This window comes from Manis javanica, chromosome 13, assembly GCF_040802235.1.
Source record: "Manis javanica isolate MJ-LG chromosome 13, MJ_LKY, whole genome shotgun sequence".
Classification (NCBI taxonomy): Eukaryota; Metazoa; Chordata; class Mammalia; order Pholidota; family Manidae; genus Manis; species Manis javanica.
In genome coordinates, this window is record NC_133168.1 from 53,941,657 (window position 1) to 53,964,592 (window position 22,936).

The window sequence follows — 22,936 nt, forward strand, 5'->3', positions numbered from 1 at the left end:
GTCATTGTTTTGTCACATGTGACACTGTTTTTCCATGAACAGCAGGGTTGAGTTTGGAGAAAGTGGCTCATTGAGGCTGCCAAGCTTAGCCACAATTCTAAGCAAAAAGCAAGCAGAGCACTAGGCTTGTGGAGAATAAAGCTTCCCTTATATGACATCAGCAGCATAGATGCATTTACCACACAAAAGAAGAAAATGATATTCATATTTTCAGACAATTGTTCTTTATGTTGCATAAACTTTGTTTAAATAATTCATAACTACATAATCAAGATCCCACACACAAGCTACGGTAGATTTTGTCTGCACATACCAAAAGGATTTAAAATGTTTGGAGCCATATATTCAGAGATGTTTCTTTTTCTTTCCAAATCTTTTCGTGTTCCTTGTATCACAAAACAGGTTTCAAGTTTAAAAACCAACAAAGAAAAAAATGGAACACAGATTTTTGATAATAATAAACTGCCTAATATTTAGAACAACCCTCCCTCCCCATACTTTTTTGGTTCAGGTTGGAACTGGTGTTAGCAATTTTTATTAGATCTTTTCAAATTCAGTGAGATAATATGAAATCTAAACAGGACATAATGGAAAAGATCCTACTTTCTGTTGACTATTCAAGGTATCGAAGGCATCTAGGCATCTAGGTAGACCTACTATCCCCAAGCAAGAGGGAAACTGAGTCAAATAAATAGCATTTTCCAAAGATATTTAAGAGATTTGCAGAAAATTATAATGTGAAGCTCTCATTTGCTTGACCCCCATTGTTTTTCTTCAAGGACATTTTGAATAAGGATTTAGGAAAGCTTAACATTCCTTTGCTGTAGTAAAGAAAGGAACAAGATGACAGCCACTGGTGAGCTGATAATCAGGAAGCAGTTGTGGGCAGGGGAGAGGCAGCCTTTCCCAGGTGTCCCACAGTGATATTGACTAAGTCATCAATCTCCCTGGCAAAGATGGACAATCTCTGCTTTCTGTTTCCCTGGAGCACAGCCCGCATCTGTATCTATGCCATTCTGTTAGCTGCAGGAATAAAAGAAAGAAAAATGAGATTAGTACTTAACACACATAATTCATTATAACCAATTTTAATACAGTGTTCATAAATGTAAGCAGGAAAAAGGAAAACTGTCTTGCTATTATCTAGAGAATTTAATGATAATTACATGAGGAAAAAGACATATGGAAATTCACAGTATTCAACAAAAGGGATACACAGAAGAGTTCTTCCAAGAATAGTCTGTCCATAGGCAGTAAAAAAGAAAATACACACACACACACACACACACACACACACACACACATCAGGGAAACAGCAATGTGTGTATATTTCTACTTTCTAGTTAAGGTTACCCAAGGTTTCTATCCTTTCCAATTCTACATATCTTTTCCTCACCACCTATACCTACTAATTCCACAAGGGTGTGATTTTCATTTTAGACACATTTTGAGTGTCTGAACACTACCCTAAAATTGCAAATCCAAAGCAGATTGCAGATTCAGTTAGCAAAGGTCTTATTTTTAAAAATCGAATTTGTGAACTCTGAAGTGGTCAAAATATGTATGCAAGTCATCTCCTTATATTAAACAAGCTTATCTCCTCGAGATTAATGACCTATGAGAAGTTTTGTTTGCTGTCCAGATGATTGAGGAACCCAGGAAGGAATGCTGTTGGGGGAGATCTTGGCAGGGGGGTTTGAGTACAAAAGTACAAAACAAAAAAAACACGCAAGAGGAGTAGGAAAATATTTAGAAAACTCAAAAACAACAGCTTGTGTTAATTCTCAGCTGGTTTGTAGTTAGCTTTCACTTTTCACCTCATTGAGACTGATGGCAAAAAAGCAACACAGCAGACCCTGTGGCCTGCTCTGGTTACAGATGTTTTATTGTAATTCCATTGTTAAGAGAAACATGGGCCATTGTGGGTGAGATGTATGTTGATTAGGAAATAGAAATATGTAGCAATTAAAACAATCTGATCTGCACTTAAGAACAGACAAGTGCAACAGACTAGATTTATGAATTTGGATCCTCTGACATGATCTACATTTTCCAAGGTTAAAAAAAAATAAACACAGAGAAACACCCTATAACATACAACTGCAGCCAAATACTTACATTTAAGAAAACACTGCATGTGTTACTGATATTTGAACTAGTGATTTCAGAGATAATGAGGCTCTAGAGCTCTTTCTGAAATTCCGGGTGTAGGTCAGTGTTAGAACAAATCAGGGTAGTGCTGTTGTGGTTCACCCAGCAGAGAGGTGGCCGGGTCTCTGTCTGCAGGATTGACACAACCGTTGGGGGAAAGGTGAAGAGGGAACAGATGTGGCGATGTTAAAGTAGGACCAGCAGGACTTAGTCACCTACGGTTGGTGGGTAAAAAGGAAGATAGGGTTGAAGTGACGAAAGTGGGGAAATCATCAACCAAGAAAGGAGATAGGAAGTAGAACCAACTGGAGGGGAAATAGGAGTTTCATTTTAAATGGTGAGTTTCTCAGGCTGTGGAATGTCCGAATGGAGATGCCCAGTAGGTTATTGGTAGAAGAGGCTGCTGTGGGCTGGACTTACAGAAATAGAAAGCAATAGCATAGCATTTATTGTCACTTGAAGCTGTAGAAATAGATCTGTTCAGCTGGGAAAACAAGTAAAGTTGAAAGGTAGGAGAATTGAAATAAAAGAGGAGGAACTTCTAAGGGATAGGGAAAGGGAATTTACCATGGACGGTCCCCAACTTATGTTGGTTCAATTTAGGATTTTTTGACTTTACAGTGGTGCAAAAGCAATAAGCATTCAGTAGAAATACTGAATTGTGAATTTTTGTATTTTGTTCTTTTCCCAGCCAGTAACATATAGTACAATATCTCATGTGAAAGCTCCATCAGCCATGCAATCACAATGGTAAACAACCAATATACTTACAACCATTTTGTACCCATGAAGCTATTCTGTTTTTCACTTCCAGTACAGTATTCAATAAATTACATGAGACACTGAACACTTTGTTATAAAATGGGCTTTTTGTTAGATGGCTTTGCCCAACTATAGACTACTGTAAGTGTGCTGAGCATGTTCAAGGTAGGCTGCGCTAAGCTTACCTTGTGGTGTTTGGTAGATTCAATGTATTAAACGCATTCTTGCCACAATTTTTTAACTTGCAGTGGGTTTATTGTGACATAACCCCATCATAAGTCGAGGAAGGTCTGTGTGTGTTTACGTGACTAAGTCATTGGCATAAATATCTTAATAATAAACCCTCTAAAGAAGAGACATTGAGTTAATTGCAAAGACGGCTGGAAGGTATCCATCCTGCAGTTCTACATCCAGTTCCACTGAGAAAAGGCCTTACAAGGACTATTGTGTTTGGAATCATTTACAAAATAGTTTAAAGATTGTCCTGGTATCAGAGAATATATCTGAATAGGCTAACTTTGAGACTTCATTTTAGGAGAGTGAAAGTCACCACGTTTCTGTGTAAACATCTCCGGATAATTCTGTAAATAAACGAATGCCTTAGACCATAGTATTAAGCATACTTCACTTAGTTGGAGATCACAGAAAGTGGTGGAGTGCTGAAATGGTTCAAGTAAGTGAAGTATATTCTAAATTACTTTAAATAGGTGATAACCATAAATATTCAAGTTGGGAAGGCAGGGGCAATGAAGAGGAGAAGATTGGTGTCATCGATAGGGAGACAGTAAGATAGAGGGAAATGTACAAAATAATCCAGCAATTTTCTTCATACTCTCTCAAGTAGAAACTAATTGACTGAATTTTTATGAACATATTCTGATATATTAAAGAAGTTCTAGAACTACAAGCATACATGATGTGTAATAAATAAGTATAATATTTATTGTACATTTGTATGTTAAAGTTATCTGTAGATTTTAATTCTGCCTTACAACTCACCCACTTCCCCTGTCCTACACCCCCCAAAAATCACTTTCCTCTCAGATTCCTCAATTTTATCATCTATTCCCTTGATACATTTAGACTATATGAAGTTACCTTGCTTACTTTTTGTTTATATGTTTGTTTCTACCCTACCCCTAAAAAAGGAAAGCTCTGTAAAAAGGAGAGAATTTGTCAGTATTGCCCAATATTATCATCCTTTCTCGCCACAAACTACCTGACACATAGTAAGTACTCAGTAGTGTTTAATGAAATGAATAAATCAAGTGATTTTTTTTAACCCTGTTGTTATCAAAGAGAACTTCCCTATCTGAAAGACTACCCCTCAGTGCTCCCTGTACCTTCATTTTCCTCTTGACATTCATTACCTGATATATTCTGTATTTCTGTATTGGCTTCTGTCCATCTCCCCTCATCAGCAAAAGCTCACTGGCAGTAGGCTGTGAGGGTCACTGCTCTGTGTAACCCCCGCCATGCCTGTCACGGAGCATGTTCTCAAAAGAAGTGCACAAATAAGTGGATTTAAATCAATATCTGGATGAGACATACCAAGTTCTTGTCATGCATGCAGCACATTATTTTTCTCCTGCCTTCCTTGTGATTGAAATAGTGACATTATCACCCGCATTCTATGAATTGTAGTACACACACATCACTTAGGCATTTTGAAACACCTGAGGAATAGTGTCAGTGACATTTGTGTCTGGTGTCCTTTTCCCTTGTCCTGTGTTCCCCCCCCTGCCCTCTCCCAACGCTCTTCGCCTGCTCACCGTTCAGGCACCCGCGGCCTCGTGCTGCCTCCTGGCTTCCAGAGCTTCCCATCCAGGCAGGAGCCCCTACTCTGGACTTTTGCCTTCTTCTGTCATATTTTACCTCTCCATTTCTCAAGGAGAGAACAACTCTGACAGGCAATTCTGTATTCCCTACCTCAAAACCATCACATAATTTAATCCTCATGCCAACTCCATGGACTAGCCTATTAAAATCAGCCCTCATTATAAATAAGTAAACAAGCCCCAGTAATGTGAATCATTTGTAGAGACAATACAATTTTTTAAAGGCCCAGTTTTAAGCCCAGGTATCTCTGACTTTCCACAATCCCCGTTGCCAGTGTCCAAGACAACCTTAGGTGACTGTAGCTAGGATTGGCTGAATGTCCTCTTTCTCTTTGGGGGATGGGGAGGGAAATGTGCATTTCAACCTGGCATTGCCAGAGACCTTAAACCTTGACACAAAGGAGGGTGTCTCTAATGGTGGGCTTTGTAGGCACTGCAGCAGATATGTGAGACATAATCTTGAGCAGTGACACCTTTAGGCATCTCTCTTTTAATCTCACTGTGTAAGAAACCACTTTACAAGCATCTTGCCAGGCCTAGTGGAAAATAGAGCAGAAAGCACGTAATGAATGATGTTGCTCTACCTCTGCAGCTGAGCCAAATAATGCTCCAGGCACACGACAGTCTATATAGAAAAAACTGGCCAATATAAGCTTGAGCATTTCCCAAATTATGAACATTTCCATTGCTTTTTATATCTCTTAAGTATTTTTCTATTTGCTATAAAATACTAAATTTCAGAGTGAGGAAGAGGCCTCAGTGAGATCTAGCCAAACATTGTAAGGCTATCAGCTCTGCTTTCCTTATTCATGAAGAGTCTTGTTTTATTGAAACATTTTTTTTTCAGTGAGGCTTAATTAAAGAAGATTTGTTGAACAACCCAAATATTAGTAGGTGCTAGACCTAGTTTGTTTCCTCTCAGATTACGACAATTATTACTCGTTAAGAAGTGTCATTCTTAACCAGCTCTTTAAAGTCATATAGACACAAACTCGTTCAAAAAAAAAAAAACGTAACTCCTGGGAGAGTGTTATGCAAGCACTACATGCTCAGAAGCTCTCTTAAGTGTTACAATACATTTCTGAGGGAGGTTTTTTTCTTTTTAACCCTTCATTTTACAAACAAGGAAACTGAGGCCCAGTGAGGTTAAGTAAATTGCCCAAGGTCACACAGCTAGTGAATGGCATGACTGTGACTTGAACCTAAATATTCTGATAACATCAAAGTTTCATTTTTTTTAATTAAGGTATCATTAATATACAATCTTATGAAGGTTTCATAAGAGCAACATTGTGGTTTCAACATTCACCTTTATTATCAAGTCTCCTAACGCCAACCCCATTGCAATCACTGTCCATCAGCATAGTAAGATGCTACAGTCATTGTCATCTCCATGCTATACTGCCTTCCCTGGAACCTACCTATACTGTGAGTGCTAATTATAATGCCCCTCAATCCCCTTCTCCCTCCCTCCCCACCCGCCATTCCCCACCCTCCCCTTTGGTAACCGCTAGTCCCTTCTTGGAGTCTGTGAGTCTGCTGCTCTTTTGTTCCTTCAGTTTTGTTTTGTTGTTATACTCCCCAAAGAGTGAAGTCATTTGGTAGTTATCTATCTCCACCTGGCTTATTTCACTGAGGATAATACCCTCTAGCTCTATCTATGTTGTTGCAAATGGTAGGATTTTTCTTTGTATGGCTAAATAATACTCCGTTGTGTATATGTACCACCTCTTCTTTATCCATTTGTTTACTGATGGACACTTAGGTTGCTTCCGTATCTTGGCTATTGTAAATAGCACTGCAATAAACATAGGGGGGCATATGACTTTTTGAATCAGGGATCTTGTTTCCTTTGGGTAAATTTCTAGGAGTGGAATTCCTGGGTCAAATGGTATTTATGTTTTTAGTTTTTTGAGGAACCTCCATATTGCTTTCCAAGGTGATGAAACTAATTTACATTCCCACCAGCAGTGTGGGAGGGTTCCCCTTTTCTCCTCATCCTCCCCAGCATTTGTTGTTGCTTGTCTTTTGGATGTTGGCCATCCTAACTGATGTGAGGTGATATCTCATTGTGGTTTAATTTGCATTTCTCTGATGATTAGCGATATGGAGCATCTTTTCATGCATCTGTTGGCCATCTGAATTTCTTCTTTGGAGAAGTATCTGTTCAGATCCTCCACCCATTTTTTAATCTGGTTATTTGTTTCTTGGGGTGTTAAGGCATGTGAGCTTTTTCTATATTTTGGATGTTAACCCACTGTTGGATATATCATTTACAAATATATTCTCCCATACTGTAGGATGCCTTTTCGTTCTGCTGATGGTGTTCTTTGCTGTACAACAGCTTTTTAGATTGATGTAGTCTCATTTGTTCATTTTTTATTTTGTTTCCCTTGCCCGAGGAGATGCATTCAGGAGAAAGTTGCTCATGTTTATATTCAAGGGAGTTTTTACCTATGTTTTCTTCTATGCATTTTATGATTTCATGACTTACATTCAGGTCTTTGATCCATTTCAAGTTTACTTTTGTATATGGAGTTAGACAATAATCCAGTTTCATTCTCTTACATGTAGTTGTCCAGTTATGCCAACACCATTTGTTGAAGAGGCTGTCATTTCCCCATTGTATATCTATGGCTCCTTTATCATATATTAATGACCATATATGGTTTATGTGTGGGTTTATGTCTGGGCTCTCTCTTCTGTTCCATTGATCTATGGGTCTGTTCTTGTACCAGTACCAAATTATTTTGATTACTGTGGCTTTGTAGTAGAGCTTGAAGTTGGGAAGCATAATCCCCCCAGCTTTATTCTTCCTTCTCAGGATTCCTTTGGCTATATGGGGTCTTTTGTGATTCCATATGAATTTTAGAACTATTTCTCTAGTTTGTTGAAGAATGCCATTGGTATTTTGATAGGGATTGCATTGAATCTGTAGATTGCTTTAGGCAGGATGGCCATTTTGACAATATTAATTCTTCCTATCCATGAGCACAGGATGTATTTCCATTTATTGCTGTCTTTAATTTCTCTCATGAGTGTCTTGTAGTTTTCAGGGTATAGGCCCTTCACCTCCTTGGCTTAGTTTATTCCTAGGTATTTTATTCTTGTTGATGCGATTGTGAGTGGAGTTCTTCTCCTGACTTCTCTTTCTGCTAGTTCATCATTAGTATATAGGAATGCAACAGATTTCTGTGTATTAATTTTGTATCCTGCAACTTCGCTGAATTCAATTATTAGTTCTAGTAGTTTTGGGTGGATTCTTTAGGGTTCTTTATGTGCACTATCATGTCATCTGCAAACAGTGACAGTGTAACTTTTTTCTTACCGATCTGGATGCCTTTTATTTCTTTGTGTTGTGTGATTGGCATGGCGAGGACCTCCAGTACTAAGTTGAATAAGAGTAGTGAGAGTGAGCATCCTTGTCTTGTTCCTGATCTTAGAGGAAAAGCTTTCAGCTTCTCACTGTTAAATATAATGTTGGCTGTGGGTTTGTCATAAATGGCCTTTCTGATGTTGAGGTACTTGCCCTCTGTACCCACTTTGTTGAGAGTTTTTATCATGAATGAATGCTGAATTTTGTCAAATGCTTTTTCAGCATCTATTGAGATGATCGTGTGATTTTTGTCCTTTTTGTTGATATGGTGGATGATGTTGATGGATTTTTGAATATTGCACCATCCTTGCCTCCCTGGAATTAAATCCCACTTGATCATGATGGATGATATTTTTGATGCATTTTTTAATTTGGTTTGCTAATACTTTGTTGAGGATTTTTGTGTTTATGTTCACCAGGGATATCGATCTGTAATTTTATTTTTTTGTGGTATCTTTGTCTGGTTTTGGTATTAGACTGATACTGGCCTCACAGAATTAGTTTGGAAGTATTCATCTTCTTCTACCTTTTGGAAAACTTTAATAAGGTTGGGTATTAGGTCTTCTCTAAATGTCTGATAAAATTTAGCAGTGAAGCCATCTGAGGTAGATTTTTTATTACCAATTCAATTTCAGTGCTGATAATTGGTCTGTTCAGATTTTCTGTTTCTTCCTGGGTCAGTCTTGGAAAGTTGTATTTTTCTAGAAAGTTGTCTATTTCTTCTAGATTATCCAATTTGTTACCATAAAATTTTCATAGTATTCTCTAATAATTCTTTGTATTTCTGTGGTGTCCACACTGATTTTTCCTTTCTCATTTCTGAATCTGTTCATGTGTATAGACTCTCTTTTTTTCTTGATAAGTCTGGCTAGGGGTTTATCTATTTTGTTTATTTTCTCAAAGAACAAGCTCTTGGTTTCATTCATTTTTTCTGTTGTTTTATTCTTCTCAGTTTTATTTATTTCTGCTCTGATTTTATTATGTCCCTCCTTCTACTGACTTTGGGCCTCATTTTTTCTTCTTTTTCTAATTTCATTAATTGTGAGTTTAGACTGTTCATTTGGGATTGTTCTTCTTTCTGGAGATTAGCCTGTATGCTATATACTTTCCTCTTAGAACTCTCTTCATTGCATCCCACAGATTTTGGGATGTTGAGTTGTTGTTTTCATTTGTTAGGGTTCCAAATCTGAACCACTACAGTTAACAGTATACACATACTATTAATGTTAATTAATTAGTAAGCATTTGCCTCGTTCTCATAATTCATTTTATTTATAGCCCCATGTGTGTATTTTATTTATTGGTGGAAATACTGGGAGGATGGGAAGGGAGAAGATAGCATATGAAGCAATTCAGTAAATCTACCAGCTTTCCAGCTCCTGAATTTCAGATAAGAACTTGCACAATCCTGTATATTTGCAAATGCAAAGGGTCCCCTTACCTGAGTAATTGGCTCACCACATTACCAACTGCCCTACTTTTAAAATGCATTTATCTGAAAATGGCCAGTAAAGATGAAATCTCCTTAATGAGTCTAAGATAAAATTCAGAGTCACTCAGCTCTATAGAGACAGAAGGTAACTGCACCCAGGAACAGAGTCAGGGGAGAATGGTCAGATGAATTCACACACTTTGAACAAGAAACACATCTCAGCAATGAGACAGGGAATAGTCAGCTTTCTTCCCTAGAGAGACCTTGAATGACATTCTAATCTCTGCTCCATCCCGGTGGCAGAGAATAAGATCTATCTGGGACTATAAGGATGTGAACATTTGAAACTGCTGGGCTGGTTGCCATTGACACATGAGACCAGCCAGGCAGCCCTTTAGTGCATCCAAATGCATTCCCTTCTAAGCACCCAGTGCTGTACTCAGAGTTGGGGGTTCCATGTGAGCAAACACAGATAAGGGCTTTCCCTCCAAGAGTTTAACATTTTGTGTTGGAGACAGAATTTAATCAAATAATCTCACACATGAGCATATCATTACAAAACCAAGTAAGTGCTATGAGGCAAAGAGACAAGGCTCCGTGAGAAAATCGAGCAAAGTCCTCATGGAAGAAGTGACAATTTAATAGAAACAAGAGCAGATGTTGGCCAAGGAGAAATAAACTACCAGCCATAGGGAACAGCATGTACAAAAGCCCTGTTGAAGTAAAGTCACCACTGGCTGAGAAGCATCTTTGGGCAAATTGGAAAAATGGCACCACCTCCTCGAGACCCTTTGATTCTGTTAGACAATTGTCATAACTTAATGATTTTGTTAGAACAAGACACTTTACTGTCAACTTCCAGAAAACGAGTTTATTCAACTTTACATTGTCCTGAATGTCAGTACACAACCACATGCTGCCCAGTGTCACAGTGACTAGTCACATTTGACCACTGAGCACATAAAACATGGCTAGTCTAAGTCGAGATGTGTTATAAATATTTAATACACTCTGGATTTCAAAGATTTAGTGTGAAAAAAAAACAACACTAATAATTTTTATATTTATTGATTACATGTTGAAATGGCACTATTTGGATATATTTCAGATACAATAATTTATTGCTTTCACTTTCTTCTTTTTACTTTTTTTTAACATAGCTATAAAAAATTTTAAATTACATATGAGGCTCAGGTCTGTCTGTGGCTTGCATGGCATTTCTGGAATAGGACAATATTGGCACCCCCTTCAGTGGGGTGGCCTTTGTACAGCACGACCTGGCAAACCAAGTACTTGCCCTGGGTGGTAGGAATGGGCATGGCAAGCAAGGGGAAATGAAAGGAGACTGGTGTCATTGCAGCGCACAGGGCAAGAAGGAGAGCGGGTCATGAGAACATGAGGCCAGGCCCAGCCAAGTCCTGTCTTATAAGCCCGGGAAGTTCAATGACATTCATCTTTGCCTTCATGATCACGGATGCTTCCCTTGCTTTGAAGTTTGTCTAATCAATGACTTACTTTTAAAGCATTTACTGAGCACCTTCTGTGTGCTGGCCACTGTGCTGGGAGCTATAGATGCAAAGATGAACCAGATATCTCTCCTGATAAGGGGCCTATGATCTGTGGGAGTCCCAAGCAAGTCAGGGAACCACTCAATACAGGGTGGTAAATCCTATGATGGCATGAGACCTACATGAGAGACCAGTGTGTGCTGTTGATGACAGAGAGGCTGGCAAGAGAATATGGAGAAAGAAAGACCTGCACATACTTCCTAAGAAAAGGCAGAGCGCAGCACACTGGGTGGGTGTGGCCAAAGAAGACAGGACCTACCTAGCCACCAATCCTGGAGACCACTCAATATCCACAGGTGGATGCTTCTTTTCAGTAGGAGGCATGCACAGTTCTCTTTAGCATTCTGGCTGAGTACACTGTATGTCTCTTCTCATATCTTCTTATCAGATAAGAAAACAAACCAGTAACTTTTGGGATTCAGCAAAAAGATGTTAGTTAACCACATATGAACCACACCTAAGTATATGCGAGATATGCTAGGTCATAATAGTTTTTTTGGTTTTGGGGGGGAGGGTTTTGGTATCATTAATATGCAATTACATGAGCAACATTATGGTTACTAGACTCCCCCCATTATCAAGTCTCCACCATATACCCCATTACAGTCACTGTCCATCAGCATAGTAAGATGCTATAGAATCACTACTTGTCTTCTCTGTGTTGTACTGCCTTCCCTGTGCCGCCCCCCCCGCTTTATGTATGCTGATCATAATGCCCCTTTTCCCTCCCTTATCCTTCCCTTCCCACCCATCCTCCCCAGTCCCTTTCCCTTTGGTAACTGTTAGTCCATTCTTGGGTTCTGTGAGTCTGCTGCTGTTTTGCTTCTTCAGTTTTTTCTTTGTTCTTATACTCCACAGATGAGTTGAAATTATTTGATACTTGTTTTTCTCCGCCTGGCTTATTTCACTGAGCATAATACCCTCTAGCTCCATTCATGTTGTTGCAAATGGTAAGACTTGTTTTACTCTTATGGCTGAATAATATTCCATTGTGTGTATGTACCACATCTTCTTTATCCATTCTTCTCCTGATGGACACTTAAGTTGCTTCCATTTCTTGGCTATTGTAAATATTGCTGCAATAAACATAGGGGTGCATGTATCTTTTTCAAACTGGGCTACTGCATTCTTAGGGTAAATTCCTAGGAGTGGAATTCCTGGGTCAAATGGTATTTCTATTTTTAGTTTTTTGAGGAACCTCCATACTGCTTTCCACAATGGTTGAACTAATTTATATTCCCACCAGCAGCATAGGAGGGTTCCCCTTTCTCCACATCCTCGCCAACATTTGTTGTTGTTTGTCTTTTGGATGGTGGCCATCCTAACTGGTGTGAGGTGATATAGGTCATAATAGTTTTATTAGCTCATTTCACCACCTTACAAACCTCATGAGATGAGTGGAATTGCACTTATTTTACAAGTGGGAAAACTTATTTACATCACCAAACATGCTAGTAAATGGCAGAGAAGATGCTGCAGGGATGCAGGAGAGAGAAGTCTCTGTAACGACTGTGTGCATGAAGATGAGCCTCAGTCTTCAAAAAGCATTGCAGGCAGACCCTGTGCAGCCTGCAGCCCCTCCCCTGGAGAGGACCTCATCACTGGGAGCTGAAGTGGGGCAGGGAGGGGGCCCAGGAAGAAACAGGGAGGCTGGCACGGCAGCTGTTGCCTGGTTCTGACACAAGCAAAGTGAGCTCTTTACCCATGAGAGGCAATGTGTTCAACAGGAAGGATACCAGACTTGGAACTAGACCAGCATGTTGGATTTTGGGTTTTATATTTGTTTTTTGGTCTCAATAAAGTCATAACAGCTTTTTGGAAATGTTTCTTGACCCATAAAATGAAAGGTTCATATTGATTATCCCTACTACCTCAAAAATCTACAATCCACAAACAAGCACAACAGAACAGAAGCTCTGACTTTAAAAAGAAGCTATAGTTCTAGACTCAGGTTCTGTCTCTCAAACAATGCACTTTGTTGTTTAATTTTTAATTATTTTTGATATTTGAAACACACCTTCATTTTTTTTAAATCCCTAAGAAATTAGTGACAAATTATATACAGAAATTTATTTTCAAAAACAAATAAAACTAATTTAAAAATAAGGAGAATTGAGTTATGGGCCCAGTAAACACATTAATTCCTTGTGTGATCTTGAACAGACCCTTGTCACCCTTTCCATTTCCCCATGCATCAAATGGGAATCATATTAGACTCTAATGAGATAATGAAGGAAATGTTCTGAAGTATATGAAGTTTGGTACAAATATATGACATACTATTGCTTTTTTAACTGTTAATTTATCATATTGAAGTATCCAGATTTAATGTGGGTAACAGGCGTATTGTACTCTCAATGCATAAGGCTAGCTCCTAGAGGCCCTTCAAGCCTCACACCACTGCTCTGAGGTAGGCATTATGATTGTCCCATTTTACACTCAGGGAACAGGAACACGAAGAAGCTCAATAAACCTGCCCCAGCGCACATGGCTGCCAAGTGGCCTGGCATAGCTTCAAACCCAGTCAATGGGTTCTTCCCCATGACTCTGCGTTGGCCTCTCAATCCATATGGCTTATAGCTCCAGGTGCTAAATAAGCACCTATGTTTCACTAGTTAGGAAAAAGAAGAGATTCTAAAGATAAACTAGAACATTGGAAATTACACTTTTTAAGTATTCATCAAAATGGAAAGTAGCAAGATCCTTATTTCTACATATCGTTGACTTGAAGTGGGGATCATTTTAAAATGTCCAAGATGATTCATTTTTCCTTCCTTCACAGATCCGTATGTTTGATATTAAAAGCATAAAACGGTATACAAAATTGCTTTAAAGCTTCTTACCAAAGACCTAAATCAGATGGTGTTATTGTAACACATTAACTGACTAGTGCCTATGCATTGAGACAGCTTCCAGTATTGCCTCAGAAGGGAGCGCCCAGCTTCCTCCACCCCACCCAGTGAGAGGTATCTGGTAGAGGTAGAGGCGTGTCCGCACAGACCAATCCGCAGCCAGGGACGGCTTGAACAAACAGGGGCCGGAGTAGGCTGATGTCAACTACGGGTTGGCACGTCAGCTCGGTGGGCTAATCTGTTCGGGCAGATAACCTTTGCTACAGGGAGCTCCTGTGCCAACGTCCAGACTGGGCCACCCTGAGCTGCACTCATGTAGCCTCTCTGGATTTTTTTTTCTTTTTCAGTATCCTGCAGTAACCTTACTAGAATCCAGATGGGAGCATAGCACCCAGGTCCAGATACAGACTCTGGAGCCAAGCTGGCTGGTGGGGAGCCTGGCTCTGCCCTGCCCCAGCTGTGTGACCTTGAATAGGTCCCCCGACTCTCTGTGCCTCAGTTCCTTCCTCTGCAAACTGTGGATGACAATCCTGATTGTGAGGATTAAACAGGTGAACAGGTGTCAGGCCCTTAGAACACTGGCAGAGGCACAGCAAGCCTGAGCTGCTGTTATCATGCAGAGCATTTCAGGACCTGCCACCCCCAAGGCCAATTTTCCACAGTCATCATCTTAAGATGACACACTATATGGTAATTTGTTTACTGAGGTATTCACATAACATAAAATTCACCATTTCCAACTAGACCATTCAGTGCTCGTGGTATATTTGCTATGCTGTGCATATCTTCACCATATCAAAAACAATCCTGCCCAACAGCAGTCACTCCCCCTTCCCCCAGCTCCTCTCACACTCACAAATCCACCCTCTGCCTCTGCAGATCTTCCTACTGGGGACATTTCCCATAAATAAAATCTTAAAATATGTGGCCTTTTGTGAAGATGAAACACTATAAAAGAAGCTTTTACACCTCAGAAGTGAAATAACAGGACCACCTCCCCCCCCACCCCCTGCAAAAATAATAAAGTGTCAGCTGCATTTGCTCGCAGTTACAGCCTCTCAGTGGGCTGCCAAGAGGGGGCTCAGCTTGATCTGGAGTTTGAACCGGTTTAAGCTTTGAAGCTCATTTTCCACCCCACATCACACGACAGAGATGCAGGGCAGCAGGCCTACTGGTCACCGTCCATCCTCCTTCTTCCCCAGTTCGCCTGCAAAGATAAGCTCTCATTACCAACCAATTATCTCCCCTGGCAGGAGGCTTACACCTCCAGAGCTGACCTATAGGAGGAGACTTAAGACAAAGCTTCACAAAATGACAAACAGTTCCCCAAGCTCACAGAAACCCCAGGCTAGGAACCCCCTTGGGCTTAAGTCACACCAGCAGTGGCTCTTGCTTTAAAATACACTAAGGCTGTCCTTTGGCCTGCGGGGTGCTGTTTAATTGCTTAAGGAGAAGAGAATCCCAACGTTGCTCTTAGAAACAAATAATGCAGAATAAAGGATGTCTCATACTACTTCCGAGTTTGAGAAGAAAACTGGTACATTTTATTGGTTTCTCAAATCCTTGAGATCTTGCGGCAGACACTGCTGGCAGAGCATCACAGGACAGAGGGGAGGAAATGCTACTGGCATGCCCAGCCACGAGCTCAGAGAAGACAGCATCACCCGCTGGGCTCCGGGTCTAACAGGGACTGCTGGGCTACTTCTATTTCACTGTCCTGAACTTTCTCAAACATAAAACAATGATGATCCAAAACCCCTCCCACCCCAAGAACCTACCAGAGTTCTCTCACTCACTAATTACTGTGGGAATGTAGCACCAACATGCGGTCTCTCTGGGCTAAGCCCTTCCACACAGTCCAGACTGACGTCCAAGGGAGGGAAAGTTAAGTGGTAACTTTGGCCTCCTGAGCTCTGCTCATCTGTAAGGGGTTTGAGAATTGAATTAAAAAACTCCAGAATGCCACTGGTGCTCAGTCAAATGAGGATATGATTAAAATGGAAAGGATTTTATCAAATCATGGTGGGAATAGAGAACAAAGCTGTACTCATCACCCCTGCTTTTTCATTGTTGTCACTGGGGTAGGTGTGTTCTAACATCTCTTTGGGAAAACCAGCATCCTTCTGAAGATGTTAAGCCCCAAGCTGGCTGATGGTCGAGCAGCAGGAAGGAGCATGGCGCATAAGCTGTGAAACTCCTCTCTGAGTAACAGAGAGCTAATCACATAAGGGGCCTAGGGCTGGGCCCCATTGTCAGGGCTCACTTACTGCCTTTCCCTGGTGGGTGACCTGGTAAAGGTTGCTTTGTTACCCGAGTGGACCCTGCCTTGCATGCCAGTGGCCAAGAGTCCCACAGCCTGTGTGGTTCCTCTGATGATGTGATTCCTCAGGTTGACTGGGATTTCTTTCTTCCACATCAGCCCTTTTTATCAAAGGCCCCGGTGATGACCTCTGGACATTCATTTCTTCGCTGTCCCAAGGCTCTCAGTAGTGGTAAGGTCACATTACATTCTGGCCCAGGCAGAAGAGGTGTAAAAGGCCCCCCGTGTGTACTGCATCTACTTCTAAGGCTGGGAGTTAGCCCTTCTGTAACTTTTCTGGAACTGAGACTCCCAAGCACACTGTAAAAACTCAGAAACAGATCTGTAAATCCCACACGTGTTTCAACTACCTTTTGGGATTAAGTGCAGCTGGCATATCCAATTTATAACTGGTGACCTACATCAGTAGAACTCATGACTTAAAAGCAAACCCTAATCCATTTGGGCTTCTTTTCTATCCCCAAGATTTTTCACATGGTTTTGTTTCCCAATCCATTTGAGCAAAACAAGATCAGCTTTCACTGTAGTCAAAATATTTTGCAGGAGCTGACAAAAAATTCTCATCATGAGGCAGATAAGAGGATACACATGATGTCAAAACAAGGTCAAGTAAACTTGAATTTAAACAAATAGTTCTCAGTGGGATGTTTTGAACATCCCTTCCCTTTAATTGTAAGAAACACAGTTTTTAATTTTGTTAGCATTCTCTTACTTGCAAATGCTCAAAAATGAAAATCTCACTCTTCGCTTATGTTTGTAAGCTTATCTCTATGGAGCAGCCCAGGTGGTCTGGGGGAAAGTGTTGATCATTTCCAGAGTAAAAGGAATTAGAGAAGAAATTCACCCCTGGTCTAGGGTCGGTCCGTCACCAGTATTTACTGAGTACCCACTGCCTGACACCCAATTTGCCATCTGTGGGGAGGCTGCAGCCGCTGGAAACAAAACACAAAGGTTCTCCTTGAATCCTGTAAGGACATGGCTGCGGGTGGGTGTTGTCATTTACACTGAAGCAGGTGCTTGGAATTTTATGTAAACTGTTCTCTGCTTTTCAAAGAATCAGGGTGATCACTTTTACTAAGTATCAGATGAGAACTGTCAACAATCCTACAGTAAAGGTCAAAAGAGGAAAAGTGTGAGGCACCAAATTGCCTTTTAATGTGGTATCCATGATTGCTACTTATGAATTCCTTAATCAGTATTATCCCTCTCTGGGGGGAAAAGGGCCTCTGTTAATGTTACTTGCAAGTTCTGGAGTGATTTGGTTTCATTTTAAGAGTACTTACAAGAGGGGCAGCATTTATAATCTGAAACTAGGCTAAATACTTGCACTCATGTTTTTCTGCTGAGAACACAGATGCTGCCTTTTATTTTTAAAAGCAAAGAGTGAATTAAGAATGGACAACTAACCAGACATCTAATACAAGTGAGACTTGATACATCTACTTAGACCAGCATTTCTCAATTTTGGAACTATTATTATTAGGGACCAAATAATTCTTTGAAGAGAACTCCCCTGTGCCCTGTAGCTTCAGATCTCACCTGAAGACTTTTCTGAGTATTTCTCTCTGAAATGAGCTCTGCCTCTCTTTAAGACCCCTTGAAATCTTTGCATTGACCGGAACTGAATCATTACTTTGCCTTTGAATTCTCCTCCCATTATTCCGATGAGTAGCTTAGTCACAGGATTACACCTAAAGGACAAATTCCCTAAGAACTTATTTTTCCCCTTTATACCCTACAGTTTGGTTATAGGACTCACAATAATGTTTCGAATAATGCTTGCTAAAATATGATTACATATACAATTTTAAAAAATGGATTGTGATAAACCCAGATATAAATAGGCCAGTCATGGAAATAATAGCTCACTTAGTAGGTAAAGTGTTATGGTTAGTTTTATGTGTCAAAATTGAATACCTACAGGAAGTTCATATATGTGGCCAGACATTATTCTGCAAGTTTCTGTGAGGGGGTTTGGAAAAGAGATTAATATTTAAATAGGTGTACTGATTAAAGTCAATTTCCCTCCATGTGGGTGGGCCTCATCCAATCAGCTTAAGGCCTGAGTAGAATAAAAGTCTGACTTTCAGGTTACAGAGAATTCTCCTACCTGACAGCCTTTAAACGTATCAGCTTTGCAGACTGAAGATCTGCCAGGCATCATAACAGTATAGGCCAATTCCCAATAACAAGTAAATGAATAAATGAATAAAATATCAAGGTATATATCCTACTGGTTCTGTTTCTCTAGAGAATCCTGAGTAACACACGAAGGAAACTAAAGAATTGTTAATAGCTATTACAGGGTCCTGTCTGAGCATGAGATCTGTCAACCTAACCAGGCCCTGAGGAAGGAGCAACAGAAACAGAATGTATGGCCAACCTCAGCTTCCTAAGCCAGGAGAGGCTGCCTGCATTACAGGAAGGAAAACAACACACAGGTCTAGAGGCCACACACATAGCTACAGGGGCAGCGATAGACTCAGGTTTTATGGGACTTGAAGCTTAGACTATTGTGTATGGTGGGAGTGGCCACTTTTTAAGAAAGAATGTGAAAATACAAAATTTGTCACAACAATAAAAATTCAGATAAACACATTTGAGTACCTTTCACAGCCTTGCAAAGAGTTCATCTAAGTGATGGGCTCTGGAGTTTTAGGTTTCATTCACTTTGTGATAACACCAGTTCTGCACAGGAAAATTCAGCTGAATGACCCAGAATCCTTTCACTGAAGATCCTGGTTCAATGCTTACCCAACTTCAAGAGCGCTGAGGAAGAAAGACAGAAGGGAGAATGAGGGCTGCTGATGAATTTTGACAGCTAACTTTTGAAATTATTTCTAGACTTAACATGAAGTAGCAGATGCCCTCCTAAAATAAAAACAAGTCACAAGTAAAAAGGATATATGTATTTTTACCAAGAAAAAATTCCCTTAATAAATAAAATATGGTTAGTAGATACAAATGAAATGGCAGCTGCTTACAATCCTGGAAAATTGTCAATTTCCAGTCAAAGAAAGGCTAGGGGCATATAGAGTATCTGCATCCCAAATTTGAGACAAGGGCACCAAAATTGGCTCTTTTTCAAGCTACTCAAGCAAACATAAACATTTATGCTCTATATGTGTTGATAAATGCAAGCTGGGGTACAGAATATTTCTTGTTTTTAATGCTTGCAATGAACAGAATGGGCTGGTTTTCTAGAAAGTATTGAGAACTAAAAAATTTTATGTTTATGCAAAAAAAAGGCAGTTTGAATGTTTGGTTTACCTGAGAGTGGGGGTTAATTTTGGTTAAAATTGACCATATTTCTTTTGAATTTTACTTAAACTATGGTAGGAAAATAGCTATTTTGTTCTCTGCTACAGCGATATGGATTCCATTTCTTCATTTCCATCATCAGAATCTTAATTGATGAATGAAGTATTCACTACGATCAAAACTTGTCACAGCTCTTGTCTTTATTCCTGTCAGAGATGAGGTGTTCTGGAGCAGATGGAACTGACAACATGGCTTATTCCAAGGGACCTGGTTTCCCTGTTCTTGCTGATCAGCTAGAACAGGACTGAAGACTACCAGGTCCTCATCTCATCTGCCATTGACCATCACAGTCTCGGTTACCAAAAGAAGCACAGGCGTGTCCTTCTTCTCCCCAGAGGAATGTAAAGATAGTGGACACTATGGTGGGAAAGATGATACCATTAACGAGTGATATGTTTATCTTTGTTGAAAACCTATTGGGATAAGCATGGTGAACACTGAATTGGTGAATTCTAAGGAGAATTGCTCCTAAGGAAGAATTCAGGGTATATACAGAGTTAGGTTGCTGTGAGCCTCTGGTCACATATTCATTAACCGATCAATATATAATCTTGTTTCATGCATGTATTTGTTTATAAATAAGATACCTTATTTATATATGGTTGACTCATTAACACTGAACTCACAGCCAGCAACACTGTAACTCATGACTGAGTAGAGCTTATCTAAAACATGTATTTTCTCTGTAAGCCTTCTTGTACTTCGAAATGCAAGACAGCACTACACCATCAAGTTTGGGGGCTGTTTGAAGTAGCAAAATCATCAATGAAAAGCACAAAAATTCAAAAAATGGCAATTAATAGATCATTGCAAAGAACACTTGTTTACAACATGACAGCTGAAATAAGAAAGCAGAATGTCACCCTGTTCTTCTTCAGTTGAGAATGTGCACAATGGATGACTCCAATTTGTCACCACCCTGCGTGTGCCCATCAGACAGTGAAAACACTGTGAGTGTTAATTTGGGGGTTACAAATAAATTTTGGTGAGTAGGTAAATTCTCAAATACAGCATCCCTAAGTAAGGATTAACTATAAATGTGTATGTATTTATAAAATAGGTGTCACCACTTTATAGTTAGATTGTGATTCAATCAATATTTATTGTTGCTCCAAGACTTCAAAAAATATATGCAAAACATGATGTCAAATGTATGTCAAAGCATTTGTATGTAAAATGGCAAAGCCAGGAGAAGAACAGTGGTTGATTGAGTGATAGAGATAATACATGTTATATAAAAGGTACACAGACTTCATTTCCTATTACAGATATTTCATGAATTATTTTCTCCATAGACTTGGGAGGGAAAAATAAATTAAGAGTTTAGATCTTCACTGTTCAATTATGGTAGATGCTAGCCACATGTGGCTACTTAAATTAAAATAAAATCAGTTAAAAATTCAGTTCTTCAGTCCCACAAGCCACATTTCAAGTACTTAATAGTAACATGTGGCTAGTGGTTACTGTACTGGACAGTGTAGATATAAAACATTTCCATCAATACAGAGAGTTCTACTGGACAGTGTTGATTTAGAGTCTCTAATTTATATGTGTGCAAACCAATGGGGAAAAATCACAAAAGGCAAAATATTTCCCTTTGGGAATTATTAAAGCTATAAATTATATGGAATATTTTAGATTTTTAGACTTACACATTTTGAAGGGGAGAGTTTTAAGCTTGTAATTTGTTGTATGCCAACAATGTTTTATGCCAACAGCCTAGAAACACCACAACCTTTCCACAAGGTCTTTATATAATAATGAAATATCTACAATAAATAGCCATCTCCAGACACTGTACTCAATGAAGGTTTAGTACACATCAAAAATAAACATATTCCATTTTTTGACTGTTTCTCCCTCCTTTGTTAGCTAATTCTCTTGGAGAGGCACTAAAAGTTTCCCCTGTCCTGTATGAACCCTACAGAATGAAGCAGAAGACAGAAGTTTGATCACAATTCTGTCAATCACTTACTAGGTAAACTTTATAATACAAGGATCAAGAACCTGGGTATGAGCTGTGCTGTCACTCACTTTTCTGCAGCTGCCCAATTGCTCCAGAAATCTGTCCAAATGTCGTTTCACTCACTCAGGGTCTCTGGGAACCTGGGTAGCTTCTCCGACTCAGATGCCCCCAGCTCTCTGCACCGCAGCCAGTCTGTGAGGGAGTGGTGGGGGGGAGTTCCCACGGGACCCTCTGTGCTTGGGCTTTAACAGGAAGAAAGGCACAGATACCTACTCAATCTTCAGAACCCCAAATAGGAAAGAGTACTCCATGTTACAGTTCACATCTCCCCCTTTCATTTCCAAGCTCTCTTTTCACTCCCATCCCAGCTTAGGCAGTATTTCTCCTGTCTGCGGGAGATGGAGAAATAAACAACTCCAGGTTGACACAACAGTGTGCTTAAGATAACTTTCTATCTTGTACTTGGATCTGCAGCTTTTAAGTTTAAAAGATTAAGAACTCGTGGTCTTGCTCTCAGGACATTCCCGACAGCCTCCCCGCATCTTCCAGCCCAAAAGGGGTATGGTCACAGGAAGAAAAGAGTATCCAGGTTGATTTCTCAACTTCATTATCTGACCACAGCACCATCCTGAAGAGTGAATGTAAAAGATTAGTTATCCATTTTACCTGACCCAGTATGTCAGCTTGTCCCAGTATCCACCCCATTATCATGTAGCCATAAAAGATATAAAGAAGGAACTGACTTGGAGCCAGAAATGCATTTGATCAGATCAACATCATTTATATAGCCCTGTGGTCAAGCAGTGGGCCTTGGGATAGTTCTTTCATGCCCTGGTCTATATTATATTTCTTTTTGAAAAGATGACGTGGTTTAGTCCTGAACTTCTAAATTTACATTCAGAGAATGCTTAGGAAAAGAAATTAGAAAAATGGAGATAATACTCCCTGAAACTTGTGAAATGTTCCTGTCTTCCACCCCCTGCTTTAAAAAATAATCTGACACACCAAAGAGTTCATTTTTTTTCTTAAGCTCCGTCATTCAAGGAATGTTGCCAACCTCTGATAGATTAAATTTTTGGAAAGAAATAATACAGATTCCATATGTGATTAAACTAAAACATATTAAATTGGGAACTCAAGGAACCTGCCTCAACTAGTACTAGGAATTGAACATACTGCCCTAGAAACAAACGTTCTTCAAAAGAAAGAGAAACACATAAAAGATTTTATATTAAGTCCTGAGTGTGCAATTTTTCTGAATATGCAATTTTTTTGTTATGAAAAATGCTTTTCAGCACCACTAACATTTTCCAGTGACTGAATACAATTGCACCATTGCCTGCCCTTACC

At 39.7% G+C, this 22,936-nt stretch overlaps 1 protein-coding gene across 1 annotated transcript in view; it reads right to left on the reverse strand.

Moving 5' to 3' along the window:
- Positions 1–519: 519 nt before the first annotated feature.
- The window catches only part of ALDH8A1 (aldehyde dehydrogenase 8 family member A1), a 92,024-nt gene continuing 69,607 nt past the window's right edge, over positions 520–22,936 (reverse strand). Inside the window, exon 8 of the mRNA XM_073219640.1 lies at positions 520–1,023. Within this exon, the coding sequence (XP_073075741.1) occupies positions 931–1,023 (93 nt within the window). The 3' untranslated portion in view covers positions 520–930. The remainder of the gene's footprint in view (positions 1,024–22,936) is intronic.